The sequence below is a fragment of the Taeniopygia guttata genome, chromosome 4 (assembly GCF_048771995.1).
Source record: "Taeniopygia guttata chromosome 4, bTaeGut7.mat, whole genome shotgun sequence".
Lineage (NCBI taxonomy): Eukaryota > Metazoa > Chordata > Aves > Passeriformes > Estrildidae > Taeniopygia > Taeniopygia guttata.
Genome location: NC_133028.1, coordinates 5903480 through 5924601, shown reverse-complemented (window position 1 = coordinate 5924601; position 21122 = coordinate 5903480). Strand labels below are relative to the sequence as shown.

Sequence of the window (21122 nt, the reverse complement as noted above, 5' to 3'; positions counted from 1 at the left end):
AATCTGTGCCCCTTAAATGCAGGGAAAAAGTGCAAAATATTTGAGTAGAAGACAAATATTTCACCTGCTGTTTGATCCAGAATGCCTTCCTCTCCTGGCTTATGGTACACTGTAGAAGGATAGGTTACTGTCAGCTTGCTGTTGTGCTCCTTTCGCACCAGGGATCTCCTGGATCTTGAAGGGAAAAAAAAACCCAAACAGGACAGGCAGAAAAAGGTTAATGTAAATACAGCATTTAACTAGAATCCAGCTTCCTCATGTAGTTAAACTTACTTGCAGTTTGGGCATTTCTTTGAAGCCATGTGTGCTTTCCAGAATTGTGATACCAGCTTATTTCTACACTCACGCACATTTTTGACCTGGTAAAGAAAAAAAACTTACTTAAAAATAATGAATATTATAAAAATAAATTAAAACATGTTATACGAAGAATTCACTAAACATTACACAATTAACATTACAACATGAACATTACTAGTACCAATGTACACACATCCATGTACTGATTAATTCATGCCTTGATCTGCAGTGCTCTTTCATCATCTTCCCATTTGCTGGAAGCATATCCCTCAGTGCTCTCCATGCTCCTTTTTCAATTTATTCCATAAAGTCTTTAATTTTCAAGTCAGTACTGGAATTTAAAGCTTTTCTCTAATGATGATTTAAGGAAGTATAAAAATGACAAAACCCACTTTTTTGACAGCTCATGAATGTATAATTTACAAATTGCTTAAGCTTAGTTTTTAAACAAGTGATCGAGGAATTAAAACTGGCTTATAAACAAATCTGCTGAATGATCTTAGATTATAAGTATCTTCTTCACTTGCCTTTACCAACCATGCACATTAAACTACATTTAAATGGAAATAAGAATTGCATGAGTCTTCCAAAAAATGTCACTGTAATTAATTCTGCAAGTTTGCTGGATGCATGAATTCTCAAAATGCGTTCTGCAGTTCAAAACAGAGCACCAAACAGAGAAGTATCAACATTTGTAGCTGGTGTACTGACAACAGTATCCGATTTTAATATAGTATACACCATCAAAACATTTCCCTACACAGGCCATTTCCTTATCTTCCAGAAATTCAACAGTTACACTGATGGGAAATAAAATCTGTTTTAATTTCAGACATTTCCCTCAAAAAGCCCACTAAACATAACACAGTTCAGAATTGGACATAATCCAGCACCTACAAAGACAGGACCTGTCCTGCACATCACTGTTTTAAGAGGAAAAAGCCCAGGATCTCAGGAGAAGCACTGCCTGCACTCACATTTGAGCACCGGTCTCTTATTTGAGAGCTTTGTAACATTTCCTGAACGTGGCGATTCAACTCTTCCTCGATTTCTGAGCCTGTTGCATCTGCACACTGCTCCACGAACTGAAAGGAACAGAAGAAGAGAAATTGGCAGAGAGCTTTCTAGTTGTGAGACCATGAAGTCCAGCAGGGATGGAGCATTGCACAATACTTGCCTTGTTCAGAATGACTTCGAGGTCATGGACAGCGTGGAGCAGCCCCTTCTCCAGCACCTTCAGCTGACTCAGCAGCAGGTGAACCACAGCTCTGGGACAGGTCAGCATGTGGCAATTCAAACACGACCCTCGGATGAGAAGGTATAATTTCTGGAAAGGAAAGGGGAAGAAAAGGCTATCCTGATGTACAAGGCTATCAAGATGTATAAGCTTGCACAAAAAGCAAGTAAATGCAATTGTTTGGACTTAAAGAGAGTGCTACTATAATTGGGAAATTGAACTAATGGTTAATTTGCTTGAAAAAAAAATATTTCAACCGAACTCACATGCAAAGCATTATCTGTATATAAACCCTCTGCAGGCTGTCTACATAACAGGTACATGAAATACTTGTGGTATCTACAGCAGCTCTGGGACCCAGGCTGCTCTTGCACAGCACCGTGACTACAGCTCCTGATAGCTCAACCCGCACTACTAAAATGAAACATTCTGGTCTCAATCCTACAAGATCCTTCACACAATCACCTTCTCCTCAAGGTCTGGGAAATTATCAGTGGGTTTTATTATTTAACACAGTTCTGTGTTATTATTTAACACAGTTCTCTCACTCCAGCTGCAGGCAGCCCCTGTGGCCTGAAGGCTGGGAGTTACTGCTGCAGGATTTCAATCCTTGGTCAATAGAGTTATTTGACTTAAAGCTGAAACAAGGCTAGAAGTGGGTACCTCATCTACCTTTGGTCATTTGAAAGTGAGGTTTTGACTCTCAATTGGTAGTCTGTGCAAAAGGCAGCTACTGCAAATGGTGGCATCAGCACCTCAGGAGGAAAATTCATCCCAGCTCAGGTTTGTTAAAAACTGGAAGAGTAGACAGCTGTTCATGTGCAGTAGTTGTTTAAAGGAAATGATAACTTTTACTGTGCCATTCATTTAATTAAAGCACAATATCCTACAGTCAGTCACATACTTCAGGATGAATATTTCCCCCTCACCTGCCTGTCAATATTGAGTAAAACAGTATCTCCAACAATGTGCATATTTTTCGAAAGGTCTATTTCTATTGAATTATCATAACACAACAAAGCTTTTCTACTACATCTGCTGTTATTACACTTAAAAGAGAAAACAGATCTTGGCACCTTTACTATTTTCAAGGACATGACAGCTCGGGCACCACCACCCCTTTCACCAGCAATAATTCCGTGTACATACATCGAAGAACAGGGGGTTGTAGACAGCCAGAGGCAGTTCTATATGGCCGAAGTGTCCGGGGCAGTTGCTGAAGTTCTGCATGCAAGTGGCACACACTTCTCTGGAGTCCGGGGGTCCCAGGGCCAGGTCGTACAGCCCATTTACAGCCGGATTGCCCACGTTGTCCAGGTACTGCGGGTTTGTTATGGGTTTTACACTCAGCTTCCTGAGGTTGGAAGGAAAGAGCAAAAATCAACGGCAGTAAAGAGCCACATGAATGGTACAACTATCACGGGCATTTAGTATCTGTGTGATCTTCTCAAGCGATGAGAACATCTTTCTGAGAGCACTTTGTGAATGCAATGCGAGTTTGTGTATCGTTGATTTCACGATACAATGAGCGAAATCATTCATACCGCAGCAAATATTTCTTTTACATGAATAGCCACTCTACTAAGAAATCACATAATTTTGTCAGTGTGTCCCCTCGAGCCGTGCGAGATTATGTATAAACCTCGGCTGCCGCCATCCCGGTGGCTGGGCCACGGCCCAGCCGGACCACACGTCCCAGCGTGCCCCGCGGCAGGGCGCCGCAAAGCTGCGGTGGGCTGTGGCGCGCGGCATGCTGGGACCGGTAGTACCCAGCATCATCCGCACAGCTCGGGACGTTCACACATGGAGCCTCACCTGATCTCCTCGGCCGTGTACATGCCGAAGGACACCCCGACCAGCCGCCGCCACGGCACCACTTTGGGCGGCCTCATGGCGATCGAGCAAAGCCCTCCCGGCCGCCTGCAGCTCCCGCTCTGCCGCTGGAAGCGCCGCGCCACGGGCAGCACCACGCGGTCCTGGCTGTGGGGGGGTGGGGCAGGGCCGGGCGGTACCACCGCCGCGGAGGGGCGGTACCGGCCTCCTCCCGCCCGCCTGCGCAGAGGGCAGAGCGGGGCGCCATGGCGGCGCGGCGGGCCGGGGCCGGCTGCTGGCAGCGGGCGCTGGGGCTGAGCCTGAGCCGGCGGTGCCGCCTCCCCCGCGGGCCGGACAGCTACCGGTGAGGGTCCGCCGGGAGGGAAGGGCCGGGAGGCGGCGGCACCGGGGAGGAATCGATGGACGGGCGGTGCGGGAGTGCGGGGAGTGAGGCGGAAAGGCTGCGCAGGCGCAGTGCGGGGCTCGGCGCGGCCGCGTGGTCTGAGGGAGCCGCTCTTCTCCTCTGCCGCTCTTCTCCTCTGCCGCTCTTCTCTGCCGCTCCTCTCTGCTTTTAAACGCCCTTCCCGGGGAGCTTCCCTGCTTTGGGGCGGCTCGGAGCTTCCCCGGGAGAGAGTTCGAGCGTTTAAGCGATTCCTGAGCTGAGCCTGGCGAAAATCTAGGAAGGCTGAGGAAGCTGGGGCTGTTGGGCCTCAAGAAGGGACTATAGACCCCATAACTGCCTTCCAGTGTCTGAATGGGGCCTGCCAAGGAGCCAGAGTGGGACCTTTCGCCAGGAGTAACAAGGATTAAGGAGTACAGATCGGAAAAGGAGAAGTTTAGTTTAGATTAGCTACTGGGAAGGATTTTTTTATGGTAGGGGTGGTGAGACACTATCACAGGTTCTTAGCGAAGCGGAGGATGCCCCAACCCTGTCAGTGTTCGAGGGCAGGTTGGATGGGGCTTGGAGCAACCTGGTCTAGTGGAAGGTGTCCCTGCCCATGGCAGCAGAGGTGGAACAAGATCTTAGAGGTCCCTTCCAACACCTTAACATTCCAAGATTCTATGCCACGTTTTGTTTAGGGGCTGTCTCAAATAAAAAGGTTTCACTTTACTGGGTAGCTGTTACTCATTTTTGGGATGGCAAAATCGTATGTAATCTGTCTATGAGACTTCCCAGGAGCAGCTGGAATTGCGCAGTGCCACAATAAAGAACCTTAATAGCCTCTCCGTCAGGGTCAAGGTCAGTGTGGAGGCACTGGAGGCCAGATTTGCAGTAAAGCTTTACTGTTAGGTTGCTTCTAGAGCAAAACAAGTACAAGTATTTTAACATAAGCCTTAGTTTGTGTTAAAAGCAGTAAAATGTGCACAGTGGTGAGGAAGACTTGAAGCAGTGAGCACAAAGCATCTGCTTTGTGGTACTCAGCACAGTGAGTCCATGTGTGCTGCAGCTGTGGTTTTGTCAGGAGCTGCTGCACCTCTGTAGAGACATCTGGGCATCTGCAACTCACCAGGGCTGATTCACCTGCATCATGACTCTGGGTTTTCTCCTTTATCAGCACTACTCATGTCTAAAGTTTTGGGGTTTTTTTAAAGTGCTATTTTCAGTGTGATCCTATCTCTAAAGCATAAAAAGGTATTTTCTGATTTATGTCTGTGATTTTCTTTGTAAGATGCACTAGTTCATGAAAACTACTTTAAAAACATTATATTCCAATAATAAGTAACAGATTTTTTTTTTGTAGTATAGTTTTTCACATATAACCTCTTGTCCCTTTAAACAAGGGCCTTAAGAGAAGCATCAAGTATAAGTTTTATGGTAATAATTTGGAGTTAGTAACAGTGCAATATTACCAGTTACTCCAATGCGCTCCAATTCCCTCTAATGTTTTAGTGAATTCTAACCTGTAGTATGGAATTTCTGCTTTTGCTGTATTAATGTGACTGCCATAAATTCAAACCCCTGATTGCTTGTAGGAGCTCTTCAAGTAGTCCTGCTCTTGGGAAGACTGTGGACAACTCACAAGGTAAGATGTCTTCATTACTGGTTCCTTGCAGATGATTTTGATCTCCAAACAACACAGTGTGTCAGGAGATAAAGATGATTTAAACACCCTCTTTCTCCTCCTTGGATTTTCTCTCTCCTTGTCTTCATTGTGCATAAATTTCCTGGATTAACTTAATTCCTTCCCTCATCACCCATCAGCTCCACGCTCCAAGAGCATGAACTGAGTTGTGCAGCTCCATTAGCCTACATTAGACTGTGGTTTTAAAATTCTTGTTTTAGTACTTTCAGCTGGATCAGCTTAACTCATCAATTCTTGTAGAATCATAGAATTGCTGGGATTGGAAAAGACCTCTGAGTTAGTGGAGTCCAGCTCTTAACCCAGCACTGCAAGGCACCTCTAAACCACGTCCCCAAGTGCCACATCCACGTGTTTTAAATCCCTCCAGGGATGGTGACCCCACCACTCCCCTGTTCCAATGCTTGACAAACCTTTTAGTGAAGAAATTTCTTCCTAATATCTGATCTAAACTTCACCTTGTGCAACTTGAGGCCATTTGCACTTTGTTCTATCATTTATTACTTGTGAGAAGAATTGACCCCACTTTGCTACAACTTATGGGGCCAAAATTTTCTTTGGGCATCTCTTTGTTTCTAATGATCATTTTAATATTGTTTCTCACAGTAACTCAAGAAGAAATTGTGCTCCCCCGAAAAAAAACATGGTGAGTGTTTACTTTTGGAATCTTCACTTGGAAAAGAAAATATTAGACAGCTAAATGTAGTCTGTCCACCAAAGCTGAAAAAGGAAGTTGAGGTTCCTGTATTCCTTGATGCAATATCCCACCAGGGGTTTTCCTGATTTGGAGCTCTGTGAATATTCTTGATTCTTACTCTCTCTGCAGATTATGTACACTGCATTCCTGACATTTCTTTTAAAAGCACTTACAATAACTGCATTTTTAAGCATGGTTCTATTTCTTTGCAAAATATCGCATTCGCTAAAGATTTGTAAAACCAAGTTCGTTTGGCTGTTTGCATGTGAATGTTCCTTCAGCAAAATAAAACTTGATCATTGATAACTGAGGGAATAAATCCTGCTCAAAAATCACACAACCGAACAAAGCCTTTTTTGTTGGGAGACTTAAGATGGAATTGCATGACTGTATAGCAGAAATTAAGTTTGTGGTCAAATGGTGTCAGCATGTAAAGCTAAAATAAGTCCACCTTCATCTAAACACTTTCACTGGCCTTTCCTTGTTTGCTTGAAACAACCAAAGTCCTAAAGGTTGTACAGGCACAGGAGTCTTGTGAGATACCTGCTTTTGGTGTGCTTTATTTATTCTTGTAAAGACATGTCTTGTTGAGCAACTGAATATATTTATTCCCTGGAGATACTCTAGGAGCAGCATTCCAAGGAATTATTTTTGTGTCTCTTCCCTATGATCTTTCTTTGATAGTGTATTATAAGGGCAGGAGTAATAGCTGCAAACACATATTCTCTTCTGGTTTTCCTCAATTTTTTTTTTTTTTTCCTGGGGTTGTTTAAGAATTGAGAACATTTTTGCATTTTCTCTCTTTTTTTGTGAGATGTGCTGTTTTCTTAGTGCAGCAAAAACATTATTTCCTAGAACTGAAAATCCTTGTGGGTTAGGATAATCCTGTGCTTGTTCTCCAAAGACTGTAATGCACAGCATTCAAAGTCTGCAGCTGAGTATTAATCAAACTCCTTTGTGCTTAGGGATAAGCTCGCAGTGCTCCAGACCTTGGCTTCTACTGTGAAGAGGGTGAGTGGTTCTGTGGGCCGTGGGGGTCCATTTTGTGCAAAGCCTTTGTGCTCAGGAGGCATTTAATTTCTACTTTGGCTGTAAATGGAAGATGAAAGTCTCACATCAGGGTTTCCCTTTGGCTCAGGGTGTTTTGCTGTGTGTTTAAAGCCTCATTCATGTGCTAAGAGAGAGCTGCAAGTGCCTTGGTAAGGCTTTCACTAACATGGGGAGTAAGTTCCTTCAGCTTGTCCAGAATGTCCTTCCCAATCTCAGTCCAGAAAGGCTTTAAAAAGTGCAATGAGTGCTCTTGCTGGGCAAAACCTGGAAATGCTGTGATTCTGTTCTTAAATCCCATCTAGTTTGAATTCTGGGAATTGAATCAAAATTTGCCAAGTCCCATCAGCTTCCCAAGACTGTTACACTGGAGTCCTACTTTGCAGGGCACTTACTGATTGATCTATTATAGGAAGGACCCTTTTTGTCACCATATTAGCCTGCAGGTGTGTGTGTGAAATGGAAATATTTTTAAACTATTCCCAAACAGGCTAAGCCTTTTTGAACAAGAGGAACTTCTGTAAAATATGCATTGGTGATGGTTATGATGGAAGAATTCGTTGTGCCTTAAATTCCATGAGGCAGTGTGTTGTGGCTGTACACATAATTATAAACTTTTCATTGCTGTGCTGTTCCTTCTACAGGATCCTACTGCTGCTCATTACATGTTCCAGGATGACCCTTTCCTGATGCCAAGAAATGCAGCTAATTCTGTAGGTATTTCCTTTCACATCCTTCATAGCCTCCCTCCTGCCTTTGTCTAGGCTGTGAATACTCTTACCTAACTGAAGCCTGGTTTTGATTCCAAAAGAAAATGTGGTATCAGATTGCTTTCAGAACTTCCCTTCTAAAATGAGATGGTTTTGAGCTTGAGGTAGTAGTGCAGCATTTCAGATGTCTGAACTGCATCTCCTGACTAAGTAGCAAGGAAGTAAAATACAATAGCATTTAAAGAATAGAGATTCTTATACTGGCATGAATACCACAATGTTTAATTTAAAGAATAGAAATTCTTATACTGGCATGAATACCACAATGTTTATGTGGAATTTTGTCCCTGTGATTCTAATAAGTTGAAAATTACATGAGTGTAATTTGATCCCATCAGAATGTTCATTGTTAAAGAAAATGTTTCTTCCAATTCTCAGCCTTGTAATTTGTGTATTTCTCCATCTTGTTCTATCTCATTTCTATGCAGCGTCTGTATTCATTGTCAAAGGAGTCTGGGAGAAATGCTGCAAAATACATCATAAAGAACTTTCCTCAGTATTTTGACAAGACTTTTGCAGAGCCCAACATACCAGTAAGATTTTTGCTCTTTGTTTTCATTGTATTTGTGCTTTGTCAGTGAAATCAACTGTTGGATAAGATAAAACTGTAACTTTTAAACTGGTTTGCAGACAGTATGAATGCAATACTATGTTTCCATTATGTTTTTGTAGTGGACATTTTTCCTTGGGAGTTCAGTATCATGTCAGGTTCTTGAGCTAAAAGTAAGAAAAGCAGTGGTTTTTAGGTGTTGCTTCCTGGCACAAAGTGAGGGATGAGGATGTATGTGGTCCCTCATCGCCAAAAGGACTGCTGTTATTGGGCTACAAGCAGTGTATTGGGTAAAGAGTAAGGATATCTAGAGAAGGTTTGAACTTGAGACCAGCTTTCACTGTTTGCTTTTAGTGCCTGATGCCCGAGATTCTCACACCTCAGACCGAAGGAATGAGCGAGGAGGCTCTAAGGGAGCGCATCCATCTCAGAATGGTGAAAGAGTCTGTGGACATGTTTGATCAGCTTCTACAGGCAGGTATGTGGTCACCTGCCAGGTTCTGTGGTGGAGTTCTACTTAAATTGTGCCAAAAATACTTCAGTAGCTGGCACGGGCTATGGAGATAATTTTGTGACTATTGCTTCTGTCACAACTGACTGTAGTCTGGTGAAGTGCTTCTCTAGAATTGCTGGAGAATCTTAGCCACTGCTTGTCTGACATGTCACTTTGGTGATAAGGAGAGCAACTGGCTTCTTGAAGAGGAAGCAGATTGAATACTTCAGTTGATTTTGAAAGTTTCATAGAAAGTCAACCATGCAAAGTGTTCTTTTCAGCAGGGTGTATCCCAGGAAGAGTTATGAAAAGCACTCAGAATTTCAGATGTTGTGTTGGGCTTGTGCTGCTTCAGAGTTCTGGCTGACAGCTGTCACTTCCTTCTACTTGATCAGGAAAACTCTGCCTTTTAAGTGGCCTCAGTAGAAAAACATACTCTAGTTAAAATAGAGTGTTAAAATTGTCTCCTGTGATGACTGGGTTTGTGGCAGTACTGGTGTCACAGCAGGGTTAGGGACTTGCTTGAGAATGTCTTTGTGTTGGAAGAGAGCAAAGTAGTGTTCAGAGGTTTTTCTATATGGCTGTAGAGCGGTGAGCTCTTCACTTTCTCTGACTGTCATAAATTCTCATTTTCTAAAGGTACCCCCATGTCTCTGGAGACCACAAACAGACTTTTAGATTTGTTATGCTTCTACGGAGATGGTGAACCTACTCCTGAAAAAGAGCAGGAAGAAAAAGGGGATTTGGAAGAACCAGGGGTATGGAAAACTTGTTAATTTATTTATTTCATACATAGTGGGAGTATATCAAGGTGACATCAAGATTTTTGTACTGTCTGCATGGGAGATGCCATGAGGTGGATCAGATGCAGTCAACATTCCCAGGAGATACTTCTGTTATAAAAATCCATGATTGACCCAGTAGCAACAGTAGTTTGTGTAAAGCTGTTAATATGTTTATAACATAAACATTATTCTCAATCTGTTCATCACTTCCTGACTGTTATGATAGAAATTATTCAAATATAACCCATTTAAAAACACCTTTGGTCCATGCTGCTGAACTTCAGTTTTGTTAGCAAATCATGTCATTTGATGTTAAATCATAATTTAACACTGAGAAATTTCTTTTGCAAAAATCTCTCCAGGTGAATGCTTCAGAACAGAAAGCTCCAAAGAGACAATTTCAAAGAGGTTCACAGTCATCTGGCCCCAGATGGAGGTATAGAAAATCTTGCTTATATTCTCATATTCCATGGTTGTGCACTTGTATTGTTGTTAAAGAGTAGACTCCTAAGTCTGTTCTATACTCACTGATGTAACATACTCACCAGTGTTACTTGTTAAATAAACCCGTGTTTGCCGATCTTTTAAAGTGTTCATGGATATCTTGTAGGTGATTGTAGAATAGTTTCAAGTATCACAAGTGTGGTATGGGAAAGTCAGTCTTTGGGGGTACAGTGCTTATTTTGTTCTGCATGTTGAATCTTTCTCCAAAGAGTATCTTTTAATTGGTTCTTTAACATTTATCTTGTTCCCTGGTTCTAGAGAGAACAACCATGCTGAAAGGATATTTAAGATAATGCCAGAGAAGAATGCACACTCTTATTGCACAATGATCCGTGGGATGGTGAAGGTAAAGTTATTCTTCAGTGCTGGGGGATTTTTTTCAGCTTTAGAGATCTCACATTATCAGAGGTTGTTTATTTTTGGTTTTTTTGCAGCATGGGGCTTATTCTAAAGCTTATGACATGTACATAGACTTGCTGAATGAAAGGCACAAGGGTGAGTGTCTCCTGGCTGTACTTTGGGGTCTCTGTTGGGCACAGCAGTGTTTGTTCATGGCAGTGATGATTGGCGCAGGGGTACGGACCTCAGCTGGATCATGGGAGCTGAATGCAAAACGGAATTCCAGTGCAGCTGGCGTGTGGCTGGCTCACTGGAAACAGGTTTGCATGAGACTTTGCCAGAAACTGAGCCATGCTAGAACAAACTGTTTCCTCTAGGCTATAAATTGTCATTTTAAATGGATTATCTTACATTTTCCAGCTGATGTGCACACTTTCAATGCACTGATCAGAGCAGTCCCATATCTAAAGGAGAGGTTCGTAGAAAGATGGGAATTAACCAAGGTAAGGAGGGTAGAACAAAAGAGGTGGGGAAGTGAGAAGAGTGTGTGCTCTTTTACTAATAAGGGTCTGCCTTATTAGTAAAGTTTTGTAGTTGTTGAAGACCAAAAGTAGGAACTTTGTCCCTAGGTACTAATCTCTGCTGTAAAGGAAGTATAGTAGTTTAAACAGAAAAGGTAACTATGGAGGAGTTGCAAATGTGAAAAATCCAATCTTTCCTTTGCAGAGTGATTTGCCTTGTGAGAACATACCTGATCCAGAAACTGCCTGGACAGAAAGTAATAGGCGAAATTACTGCTGGGAGATAAAGTAAATTAAAAATGTTAGATAAAAACTCTTTGAATTTTAATTCATGGTGGTGTGACAGAAATGGAATTTTGAGTTTTAATGACACATCAATAAGGAAAAATATTGTTTAATTGTAAAAATTTTCCATTATGTTCTAGAGACCATTCTCCAAGATTTATTCTGATGTAATGTAGCTTTGGGTTTTGGTCATTAAAAATTAGATAGTACGGCTGAAATAATCCATTAAAGCAGAGTTGTTCACTTGAAGAGGATGAGAAGGCGTAGGTTGAGGAAATGTATGTATAACCCAGCTGAAAGCTGAACAGTGATCCATAACATGTGAAGCACTTAAGAATTTAAGAATTTTGTTTTAAGGACCTCCTGACTCACATGGCTCAACAGAAAGTGCAACCAACTCTGCTAACTTTTAATTCTGTACTGAAGAGTCTGAGAAGATGTGGTGGTGTGGGCAGAACTATGTCTTTATTTGTATTAAAGGAAATGGAAGCACTTGATATTGGTAAGAGAACAAAAGCATTTATTATATGCAGTGATTATGATATTCCAGTGCCACCTCAGAACAGAACAGTTAATGTAGGAGTTCATCACCACACAACGTGGTGGCGATTCCCTGACTCCAGGGGAGATGTACTTCATAAGCCACCTAAGCCAGTTAAGGCCTATAGCTCTACATCTCTACAGAAAGAAGCTTTTGATCTAGATGATGATTTTTTTCTTACAAATAAGTAGTGCAGAAACAGAGAATATCTGCAGAATTCATGTCCTGTAGGCTGTGCTTTGGCCCAGTAACATGTTTGTTGGTAGTCTAAAGGTTACATTCATGAGCAAAAGGGAAACGAGCTAGGAAGTATTTCTGATTTTACTCTAGAGCAGGGAAGCTTGGTGGCTCCCCCATAGAAATAGGATGCTCCAGCTGGTGGTCCAGTGTTGGATATCGGCTCTCCCAGGCGTGTGTAGCTGAGGTCTGGTCCAGCATTAGGCTGAGGGGGGAGAGAGATTAAATGTATGCATGCTGCCTGACTGGAGGAGTGCGAATTAGAGCAGTGGCCAAAGCTCAGCCAGGAATGTTGCAGTAACTGCAGTGCTTTTGCTTTCCAGAGCCCAGCCTTGCATCCTATGAACACCTCCTCTCTGTGCACTACAAAGGCGGTATGTGCTTTAATGCTTTTCACATGTGATGGGTGAAGGCAGATTACTTACGGATTGAAAGACAGCCTTTAATGGGTGTGATCTTAGTGATCCCTGTGCTGCCTGATTCTGCTTGGGTGAAAAAAAAAATAACTTCCTACAGGGAGCAAATGTTGCTCAGTCGCTGTGGAGGCTGGGTCTGACCATATTGTGCCACTCACAGGGAGTTTGTCTTCTTGCAACAGTTCTTCTGTGCATTAGAGGTGTCATGAAAAACAGTTGTTTTAGAAGGCAGGAACCCAACTCTTTTAAGAGCCCATGCCCACAGGCTTTTTGCTATAGGAAGAGAATAGGCAAAGTAGCCATAACTGCAATCCTTGTGTGTTAAGAAATGTAAAGGAATTGCTCTGGAGTTTGGGGGTTTAGTTTTGGTTTTCCCCCTTTTAAATGTTTGTTTGTTTATATATAAAGATAAAGTATATAATATGCTTTTAAAGTATATTATATAAAGTATAAGTACTTTGCTTTTTCTAGTGCAACTTTCTAACAGACAAACTTCTAGACCTGTTTTGATTCCTTGCTAGAAAGCACTTTTATCTTTCTGAATCTGCCCTACTGATGTGGAAATCTGGCAATAGCAGGACAAATTTTAGAGCAAATTAAATTGCAGCTGATGTGGAGCACAAGGGAATTACATTTGTTTAAAATTAAGTTGCTTGTTCCCAATTTCATATTGTATTTGCAGACTGATGCTCTTCACAAGGAAGTGCTTGGCACAACTGAGATGTGATATTGTTTGTCTCTTTGTCCTACAGTTGATGCTCCATCATCAGACATCATCTCTGAGGTGCTAAATGAGGTTGAAAATCGAAGTTTCACTGCTCAGGACCCTGATGATGGTAAGGACTTCAAGCTTATGTGAAAAGGTACCTGTGAATGCCAGGTAGTTTTTTTACTAGGCTAGGATAAATGCATGTAACTTGCTTCTCTCAGTCCCTGCTGATATTTATGGAGACAAATGGCAAATTCCAGTGCTGGGAATTGTGCTGTGCATTGCTGCACTGGCTTCTGTGTGAAAGTAGGTGTATTGATTGTATGAATGAGCATTTTAAGTCCATGTGATAAAAAATCCTAGGGTTATTTACAAGAGCAGTTTAAGGAGGAGCAGTTTGAAATTATGCACATCGGGTGAATGGCAGGTTTTTATTGTAGGTGTGATGTGAGTTTTCCTATTTTAGTTCTTCCTAATCCTGTTCAGAAAATTTCATTAAATAAAGCTTCATGGGAAACTGGAGTGTGGGGTCTGTAGGAGGGGAATATCCTGTGTGTTACGGGCTCTTTCTGCCATTTGTATGTACACAGCTTTGCCCTGGGAAGTTCATAAGCCTTTCTGTAGGTTTGGAAGCAGATGCAGCTTCCATCTGAAGATGGGTTTGGCAAAGAAAGGTCTCTAGACAACATGGTGTTAATGGAGTGTTGAAAGCCACTCTTGATCAGCTTTCTTTTTTGTCTTCTGAAAGATTCCTGGAAATAGTCAGGATGTTATACCCCTCCTTTGCTTCTGTCCTGCTGGATGTGTTAAACTGTCAGTGCTCTGAGTTGTTGCTAGAAGTGTTAAAAGAATCCCCACCCAACTCATGCCACACCAAAGGCTACCAAGAAAGTGAAGAGCTCTGCTATACTGTAAAACGGAGCTACACATTTGAGTTTCTAATTGAACCTACCTCATCCATCCTCTGGGAGGGTGGGTTAATGAGCTGGTTTATGTCTCCTTGGAAGCTAGAAGTTAACAGACTTTTGTTTGCTCCCTTTCAGCCAACTTTTTTACCACCGCCATGCAAGTGGTAAGTGCCTCTTCCTTGCCATCAGAATTCCTTTGAGCCTCTCCAGCTGTTGGAGAATCTCCTGTAAGTTTACGTCCTGTCACAAGGTTTAGCTTTCGGTATCTTCCATTTTCATCTGCTCTCATCACCTTTTCCTTGCTGCCATAATTCTGCAGTCTTTGCCTGACTCCTCCCTAATTGGTAATTTGCATGCCTGTGATACATGCATGTACCTCTGTGACTTTTGTGAGTCACATTTGGTAACAGCTTTAAAATCTGACTGGTTTGTTGCAGTGCTGTGATCTGAAGGATATCAAGCTTGCCTATCAGTTAAATAAAGCCCTGGAGAAGGGAGACAACTGGAAATTCTTGGATGTGGATCGGTCAAATGGCTATTGGTGAGTGAAGTGGATGTTGTATTCAGCATCTTGTGTGTTGTTGTCAGCTTCAATACAAACTCGGATTCAGACATTGAGTGCCAGCTGGTTATTGTGTGTCCAGTTTGGAAATTAGATCCTTCATGAGAACAGTGATTGCTTAGGAGTTATTTTCAGTTTGTGGCCTTTGAACTGAAATCCAGTGTCTTAAACACCCATCCAACACCGAGAACAACCAGTTGTGGGTTCTACCATTCTTTTGCGTACCCGGCATGGCAGCTCTGGAGGTAACACCAAAACAGCATCATTTCTTAGGGTAAGGGTGTTTTCCTAGACAGTGCACTGGATCAAGTACTCAGGCTTGTCTTGTGAACTTGCACAAGTAACAAGGTTAATTTAATTCAGTTCTTATTTCCAAAAGCTGCATTTGAGAGAGATTCAGGTACCTTGAAACTGGCATCAGGCAGGAAGATTGCTTTGTTCATATATTTTAAAACAGAGTGGTCTAATTAGTTCTCCCGATAATCTAGTGTCAGCATTAAGTTGTCACTGCTGCTTTTCTGATTGCATGGAGTGTGGCAATCAGCTAAATGTCCTTGATCTGCAATACAAATCTGATCAGCACACCATCATTTGCTGGTACTTCTATAGTTTGCTTGATTTAACCATCACTGAATTAGGATGGTTTTTTTTCTCTCTAGGTCAAAATTCTTTTCGTTGTTGTGCATGATGGAACAAATTGAGGTGGTGTTGAAGTGGTACAAAGAAACATCATCTTCAGTAAGTGTATACCAGGGTGAGAGCTGCAGAGCTTTTCTGTGGAGAAATGGAGGAGTCACAGGTGACTGAAATTATTATCTTCCTTCATCAGCTCTTCTATCCAAGTCCTAAAAATATACTGGACCTCCTTCAAGCACTGGATGCAGCCAACCAGTTGGAAATGATCCCTTCAGTCTGGGAAGGTCAGTGATGGCTACATGGCTTCATAGGCAGTTTGACAAATGCCTGGAGCAGTGCAGAGTTGGAACTAGTTTGGAAACTTCCCATTGCTTGGAGTAGCCATGATAAGGTGTAGTGCTTGCCTGTGGTATTAAATCACCTGGACTCTGCAGATCCTTGGTTAATATTTAATCTAGCCCCCCAAAAAACACAAAGAATACGAAGACTCCTTAATCCTCAGCAGATGGTGGTGGGGGGTTCTGGCTATGGGGGGTTGCAGGCCTCACTGTCCAGCAGCAGTTCAGGTCCATGTTCCCCCTGAGCACCACTGGTGTTTGATGTTACAGACAGTGCTCTGTGTGTTGTTCCCTCCCTGCTCTGTGACAGGGTCGTCACCACCACCAGGTTAGTCTGTGCTGGGGACATGGAAGGCCATTATCAAGGGGAGTAGTTGGGCTGTCACCCAGAAATCTTGAGACCAGCAGGGAAGGGAAGAAGAAATCGGATTAGTTCATGTATTTGGTGCATAGGATCTGATACGGAGGGGAAAGAAAGGGAACTAAATGTGACCTGCTCAGTCACAGAGAATGGTTCTGCCGTGTTAAATTGAGCAGAGCATATTGCCAGGATTTGGGAACAGGGGTACTGGTCACACATACCAACTACTGCCTCTCTCTAAACAGATGTGAAACAGCTGGGGTTTAGCAGGAGACAAGACTTGTTGGAAGAGTTCTTGTCTTTGATGAGCAGGGACCAGCACCCCAGTGAGGTAAGGAAGCTGATAACACCCCTGAACAGCTGAGCCCCCACACAGCTGCTTGCTCACTCCTCCCCTGTGAGATGGTGGAGGGAACTGGGACAGTAAAAGGCCAGAGCTCAGGTTCAGTTGCCATTTCCCATCAATGGCAGGTGTTCAGCCATGCCTAGGAAAGCCAGGCTCCTGGAAAGCTCATGTATAACAGTTACTTGGAGTGATGGTGTTTGACTTCCCAAATGAATCCCCCATTCTTCCTTTCCCCAGCTCCTGAGCATGCCACCCTGTGGTCTGAAATATCCCTTGGGCATTTAGGTTCAGCAGTCCCGGATGTGTCCCCTCCCAACTCCTCGTTGTACCACACACCTTGTGCACCCACAGCCCACTCCCTGGTCAGGGAACCTTGATGCTCTTTAAGCACTGCCCAGCAACGACAAAAATATTCCTGTGTTATCAACATACTTCCCACCTTAAATACAAAACACAGCCCCATAGTAAGAAAGAAGAAACTGAAGAAATTTCACTCTATCCCAGCCAAAATCAAGCTGGGATAGAGTGAAGCTCTCAGTCCTAGAGATCCAGTTCCAGTGCATCTACCTCTGCAGATTTCCAGTTCCATGTGTATTTATCCAGGCCTGCTAACTCTTTAGACTGTCTTCAACCTATAAAGAAACCTCAGATTAACAGAGCAGGATCCCTTCTTACCAGGGTTTGGAGAAGTAATGCAGCCCAACCAGCCCATGTGCTCTGGGAAGGACATGGAAGAATTGAGGGATTTTTGCCAAGGATTTTGTTGCAGTAGTTGCTTTCTCAAGCTGCAGGGTGTTGAAGGCAAATAGAGCTGTCCCTGCAAAGCCACCTTGGACCTTGCCTAGTGGGGACAGCTGTCCTGACAGAAGTGACAGATTTGTCTCCCTGCGTAATAACTGTTAACTCAAAAGTTTAAATCACATACAGAGCAAACCAATAGGAGCTGCAGGAGAAATGGCAGGAAAAGCTTCTGTTAATTTCAGAGGTTTTGTTCTTCATAGCACAATGTTTTCACAGATTCAGCAGGCATTTGCCAAGTGTGCAGAAGAAATCAAAGCTGTCCATGAGCCTGCTGGGCCAGGGCAGGTCCCCCTGGAGTGGACAGGGAGTGCTCTGGGCCATGTCGTGGTGCTGTTTTCCAGGGCTGGGAGGACCCAGGATGCCTGGTATGTGTGGGCTCTCTGAGCTCTGGGCTTGCTGACACTGCAACTCAAGGTTTAGTCACAGAAAGCAAAAGCTAAGGACCTATGCCTTGGAATGCCAGTGCAGTCAAAGGGAGGGGATAAAGCCTGCAGGGAATATGATGGGTTTTTTCGCTTGTTATTGTTCCTTGACACCAAGTTACAGCTGTCTGTCTTAAAAATGGTTTAGAAACTAATGTAGTATCTGGTGTAGAGCTTTGTACAGCTGCTTATGGCAAGGTGTGGTCTGACAATCACTTTCCTGAGCACTGCTGAGTGCTCACAACTTGCCATTTTTGATTTTTAGAACTCATTGGAATTCAACCTGATCAAGAGATTAATTAGTTTAATTAAATTTTTAATTAGCAGCAGCCCTAGTTAAAACTGTAAATAGACTATTTTTAGAACTCTTAATAGCTAGAATTTACTGTCCTACATGCTCTAAACTTGAAGTACAGGTTAAAATACCTAGCCTCTGATTTAAGGTTCTGAGCAATTTTCTGTTAAAGACAGAGGTTCAGTGTACAGTGATTCATTTGGAACAAAGGAGTAGCAAGAAAGGAGTCTCTTAAAATACTAAAAATAGGTAGTATTTTAAAGGGCAGTTGGCACCAGCTGCATTTACCATTTTCTGCAGGAGTTTAAGATACTTTGTGTTAAACTAATCAGTGAAGTTAGCTGGTACAGCTTGCATTTGCAAGGATACAGCGTGAGATCTATGGGGAAGATTGTTTCATGAATTTAAGCTTACCTGTGTTTCAGTGGAGGCTCATCCAAGAGGTTGAATATCTGTCTGTTCCTGTTACCTGTGGTTTTAAAATTGTTCTTTTGTTTTCTTTTGAATAGGAACATGAGGGAGCATTTCCAGAAAATCAATAGGATTCCCACGTAAGTATTTTTAGGTTCTTCAGTGACTGAATCTCCCCTTTGGCTAAGATCCTGAATTTCTGTTATGGGATGAAGGAATAGTTTGGGATGGAAGGGACTTTTAAAGGACAGGTAGTCCAACCTCCAGTTGTAACTGATACTAATGGTCCATTTATTTCCAGAACATGAATGTCTGTCTGTCCCTGTGAGTATGGCTGTTTGTTTATCCAGTGGAGAATATTCCAAGAGCTTTCTGTCTTGCAATACACGTTTCAAACGTTGAAAGGGCAAAGTGAGAGGGAGTGAAGTGGTTGGTGTCTGAAGCTCTGGGCCACTGAGAGCAGTGCCACTGATGAACTCAGCTGTGCAAATCAGTCTGAGCAGGACTGACAAACATCTCATTTCCCACCTGCTCAGAAATACTCCTGTATGCTCTGAACCAAGCACAGGTGTTTCAGAGGTGCCTGGATTTCTGAAGACAAATTTATCAAGTCAAATGCTAAATCTTAGGTGGTTCCCTGTTAGGCTACACCAGCCTGCTTGTCTCAGGCTTCTGGAGGAGGGTACTGTTTGAAGTAGAATACAACTTGTAAGGAATAGAAATGGGTTTTGTTTAAGTGTGGGGTTTTTTTAAATGAAGTTGGAGCTTGCCCCAGGGAACAACATGAAGGGTGTGTGATACCAAAGGCTTACACACCTAGTGACACTCCGTGCCTGCTCTCTTCTGCTGGGACAGAAGTTCCCAAATTTGCCACAAAGCCTTCCCTCTACCTCACTTCTAGAGGTGAAGTTCCTGGCAGGAGCAAGATGAACTGGTTGATCTGAAAATGTCACCTCCTCTCCCTCTCCAAAGCATGGGCTATAAATTAATGGGCACCTCTCCTGTGACCCTGAGAACAGTCACCATTTGCCTTTGCAGCGACAAGGTGATGGACGAGTTCTTGAACTGTGCTAAGCAAACCAATTGCCCAGATGAGGCAATTAAGATGGTAAAGCTGGCAGCATCCCTTGGGCTTCCTTTATCTCAAAAGCTGAAAAGCAGAACGGAGGAGGAATTTGAACTCTCTGAAACACAGAAGTAAGTTGGAATGTTTCATGTTTCTGCTAAAGGGGTACAGTAGACAGGGTCTTGGAGGGGCAGTGCCTTTGGAAAGGCTTCTCTGACAAAGGAGCAGACAACTGGCTTCAGAGTGATGTGCTGGTGTGTTGACTCCAGGACTGAAATGGCCCCTCAGTTTTTGGTTCGATGCTGTATCCATCCCACCTAGGAGGGAAGGGAATTTTCCATGCTGGGGTTAGCCTTATCCACTGCTCAGTCCTGCTGTTGCCTTCCTTTCCTGGAGTCTTTTCCTAGCTGGGTCTGGCTGCCTGAAGGCACTGCTGCAGTCCAGTGAAAGCAGGGGTGGTGCAGCATGGCCCTGTATGTGGCTGCCAGGTTCTGTGGTCACCTCTCACTGCACTGCTGGAGCCAAGCCCAGATGATCCTCAGATGGTGATCAGGGCTTGAGGGACCACAATTTGGAGACAGATGTGCTCCAAGGGAATAAATACAAGCCCAGCATCCCTGACAGCTGGCTCAGCACTTGGAGGGGAGCTGAAGGAGTTGGCTTTTCCAAGAGGATGTGATTCCACCAAATGCTGGGTGCACTTGCCCTTTGAGGACAGTAGGCATTAGACAGCCCATACTGTTCTGTTTTGCCTTGTGTTTCGGGATCTCTCTTTTCAAGCAGAAGTCACAACAGGTGACTGATGACTGATCTCTTTGACATCACAGGAAGGCACTGGAGAGTATCAAGTGGGATGGTGACAGCAGCGATAGTGACAGTGACAGTAGTGACAGCGACCGTGAGTAGCTGTCCCTCTTCCCTTCCTCTGGGGAAAACTGGGAGCAACTGTTGCCATGATACCAGGAGGCTTTGGAAGGAGTGAAATTACTGAAGGAATGGCTTCTGGAAGGCGCTGCAGCACTGATGAATGCTCAGTGTTCTGACACGGGCCCTGCTTGGCAAGACACTGTCCTCATGTGCCAGCTGGAAGCTGTTAAATCTTCTTGGTAATGTGGGACACAGCGTGGGCTACCCCAGTTCTCCTCCCCAGTACCCCTGCAAGAGCTGGCTCCTGATAACAGCATCACTGAGGGGAGAGGGCTGCTGTGCACCCTGGAGGCCGCTCAAGCAGGCACAAGACTTCCACAGCTTCAGCAAGACTTCTTGTGGGCCTCCTGTCACTCCACTCTGCAGCAAATGTAACTCCTTTCCATCTAACTTTGCTGAACTACTTAGAGACCGAGTTTACTCTGTATATGAACACTTAAGTAATGCAATACTCAGCACCTGTGGTGTTATTCCTCATCCTTTTGGTGTTTTGGGACAGGTGTTGCAGTGTAGATGTTAAATGACACTTTGTACAGCTGGAGACTGTCTCTAATAAATGGCTGACATTAAAGCTGGCTGTATTCTCATAATCCTTGAGCAAAAACTGTGGTTGAACCAAAGTTTACCTTTGTGGTAGAAATACGTGGTGTTCTAGAACTACAGCAGAGCAGCTCCGACAAGAAACCTACCAGGACAGAAATCCAGGACAGGATCTGCTCTTACAC

The 21122-nt window shown here is 43.4% G+C and overlaps 2 protein-coding genes and 1 non-coding gene across 3 annotated transcripts in view; 2 read left to right on the top strand and 1 right to left on the bottom strand.

Moving 5' to 3' along the window:
- The window catches only part of POLR1A (RNA polymerase I subunit A), a 29216-nt gene extending 25656 nt beyond the window's left edge, over positions 1–3560 (bottom strand). Inside the window, exons 1-6 of the mRNA XM_030270505.4 lie at positions 3353–3560; positions 2687–2891; positions 1478–1627; positions 1278–1385; positions 274–359; positions 65–174 (exon numbers count right to left, since the gene is read on the bottom strand). Of these exons, the coding sequence (XP_030126365.4) occupies positions 65–174; positions 274–359; positions 1278–1385; positions 1478–1627; positions 2687–2891; positions 3353–3429 (736 nt within the window). The 5' untranslated portion in view covers positions 3430–3560. The remainder of the gene's footprint in view (positions 1–64; positions 175–273; positions 360–1277; positions 1386–1477; positions 1628–2686; positions 2892–3352) is intronic.
- Positions 3561–3581: 21 nt separating this feature from the next.
- Positions 3582–20968, top strand: PTCD3 (pentatricopeptide repeat domain 3). Its single transcript, XM_072927902.1, has 24 exons — positions 3582–3713; positions 5324–5373; positions 6037–6076; positions 7093–7138; positions 7819–7887; positions 8373–8477; positions 8849–8972; positions 9627–9745; positions 10135–10208; positions 10535–10622; positions 10711–10771; positions 11036–11118; positions 11779–11923; positions 12523–12573; positions 13368–13451; positions 14368–14396; positions 14670–14773; positions 15454–15532; positions 15624–15714; positions 16375–16460; positions 17493–17641; positions 18503–18544; positions 19443–19601; positions 20298–20968. The coding sequence occupies exons 1-24, from the start codon at positions 3616–3618 to the stop codon at positions 20374–20376; spliced, it is 2055 nt and encodes a 684-aa protein (XP_072784003.1). The 5' UTR covers positions 3582–3615; the 3' UTR covers positions 20377–20968.
- On the top strand, positions 10828–10968 carry LOC115495186 (small nucleolar RNA SNORD94). Its single transcript, XR_003960301.3, has one exon. It is a non-coding gene; the product is annotated as a small nucleolar RNA SNORD94 (small nucleolar RNA).
- Positions 20969–21122: the final 154 nt, after the last annotated feature.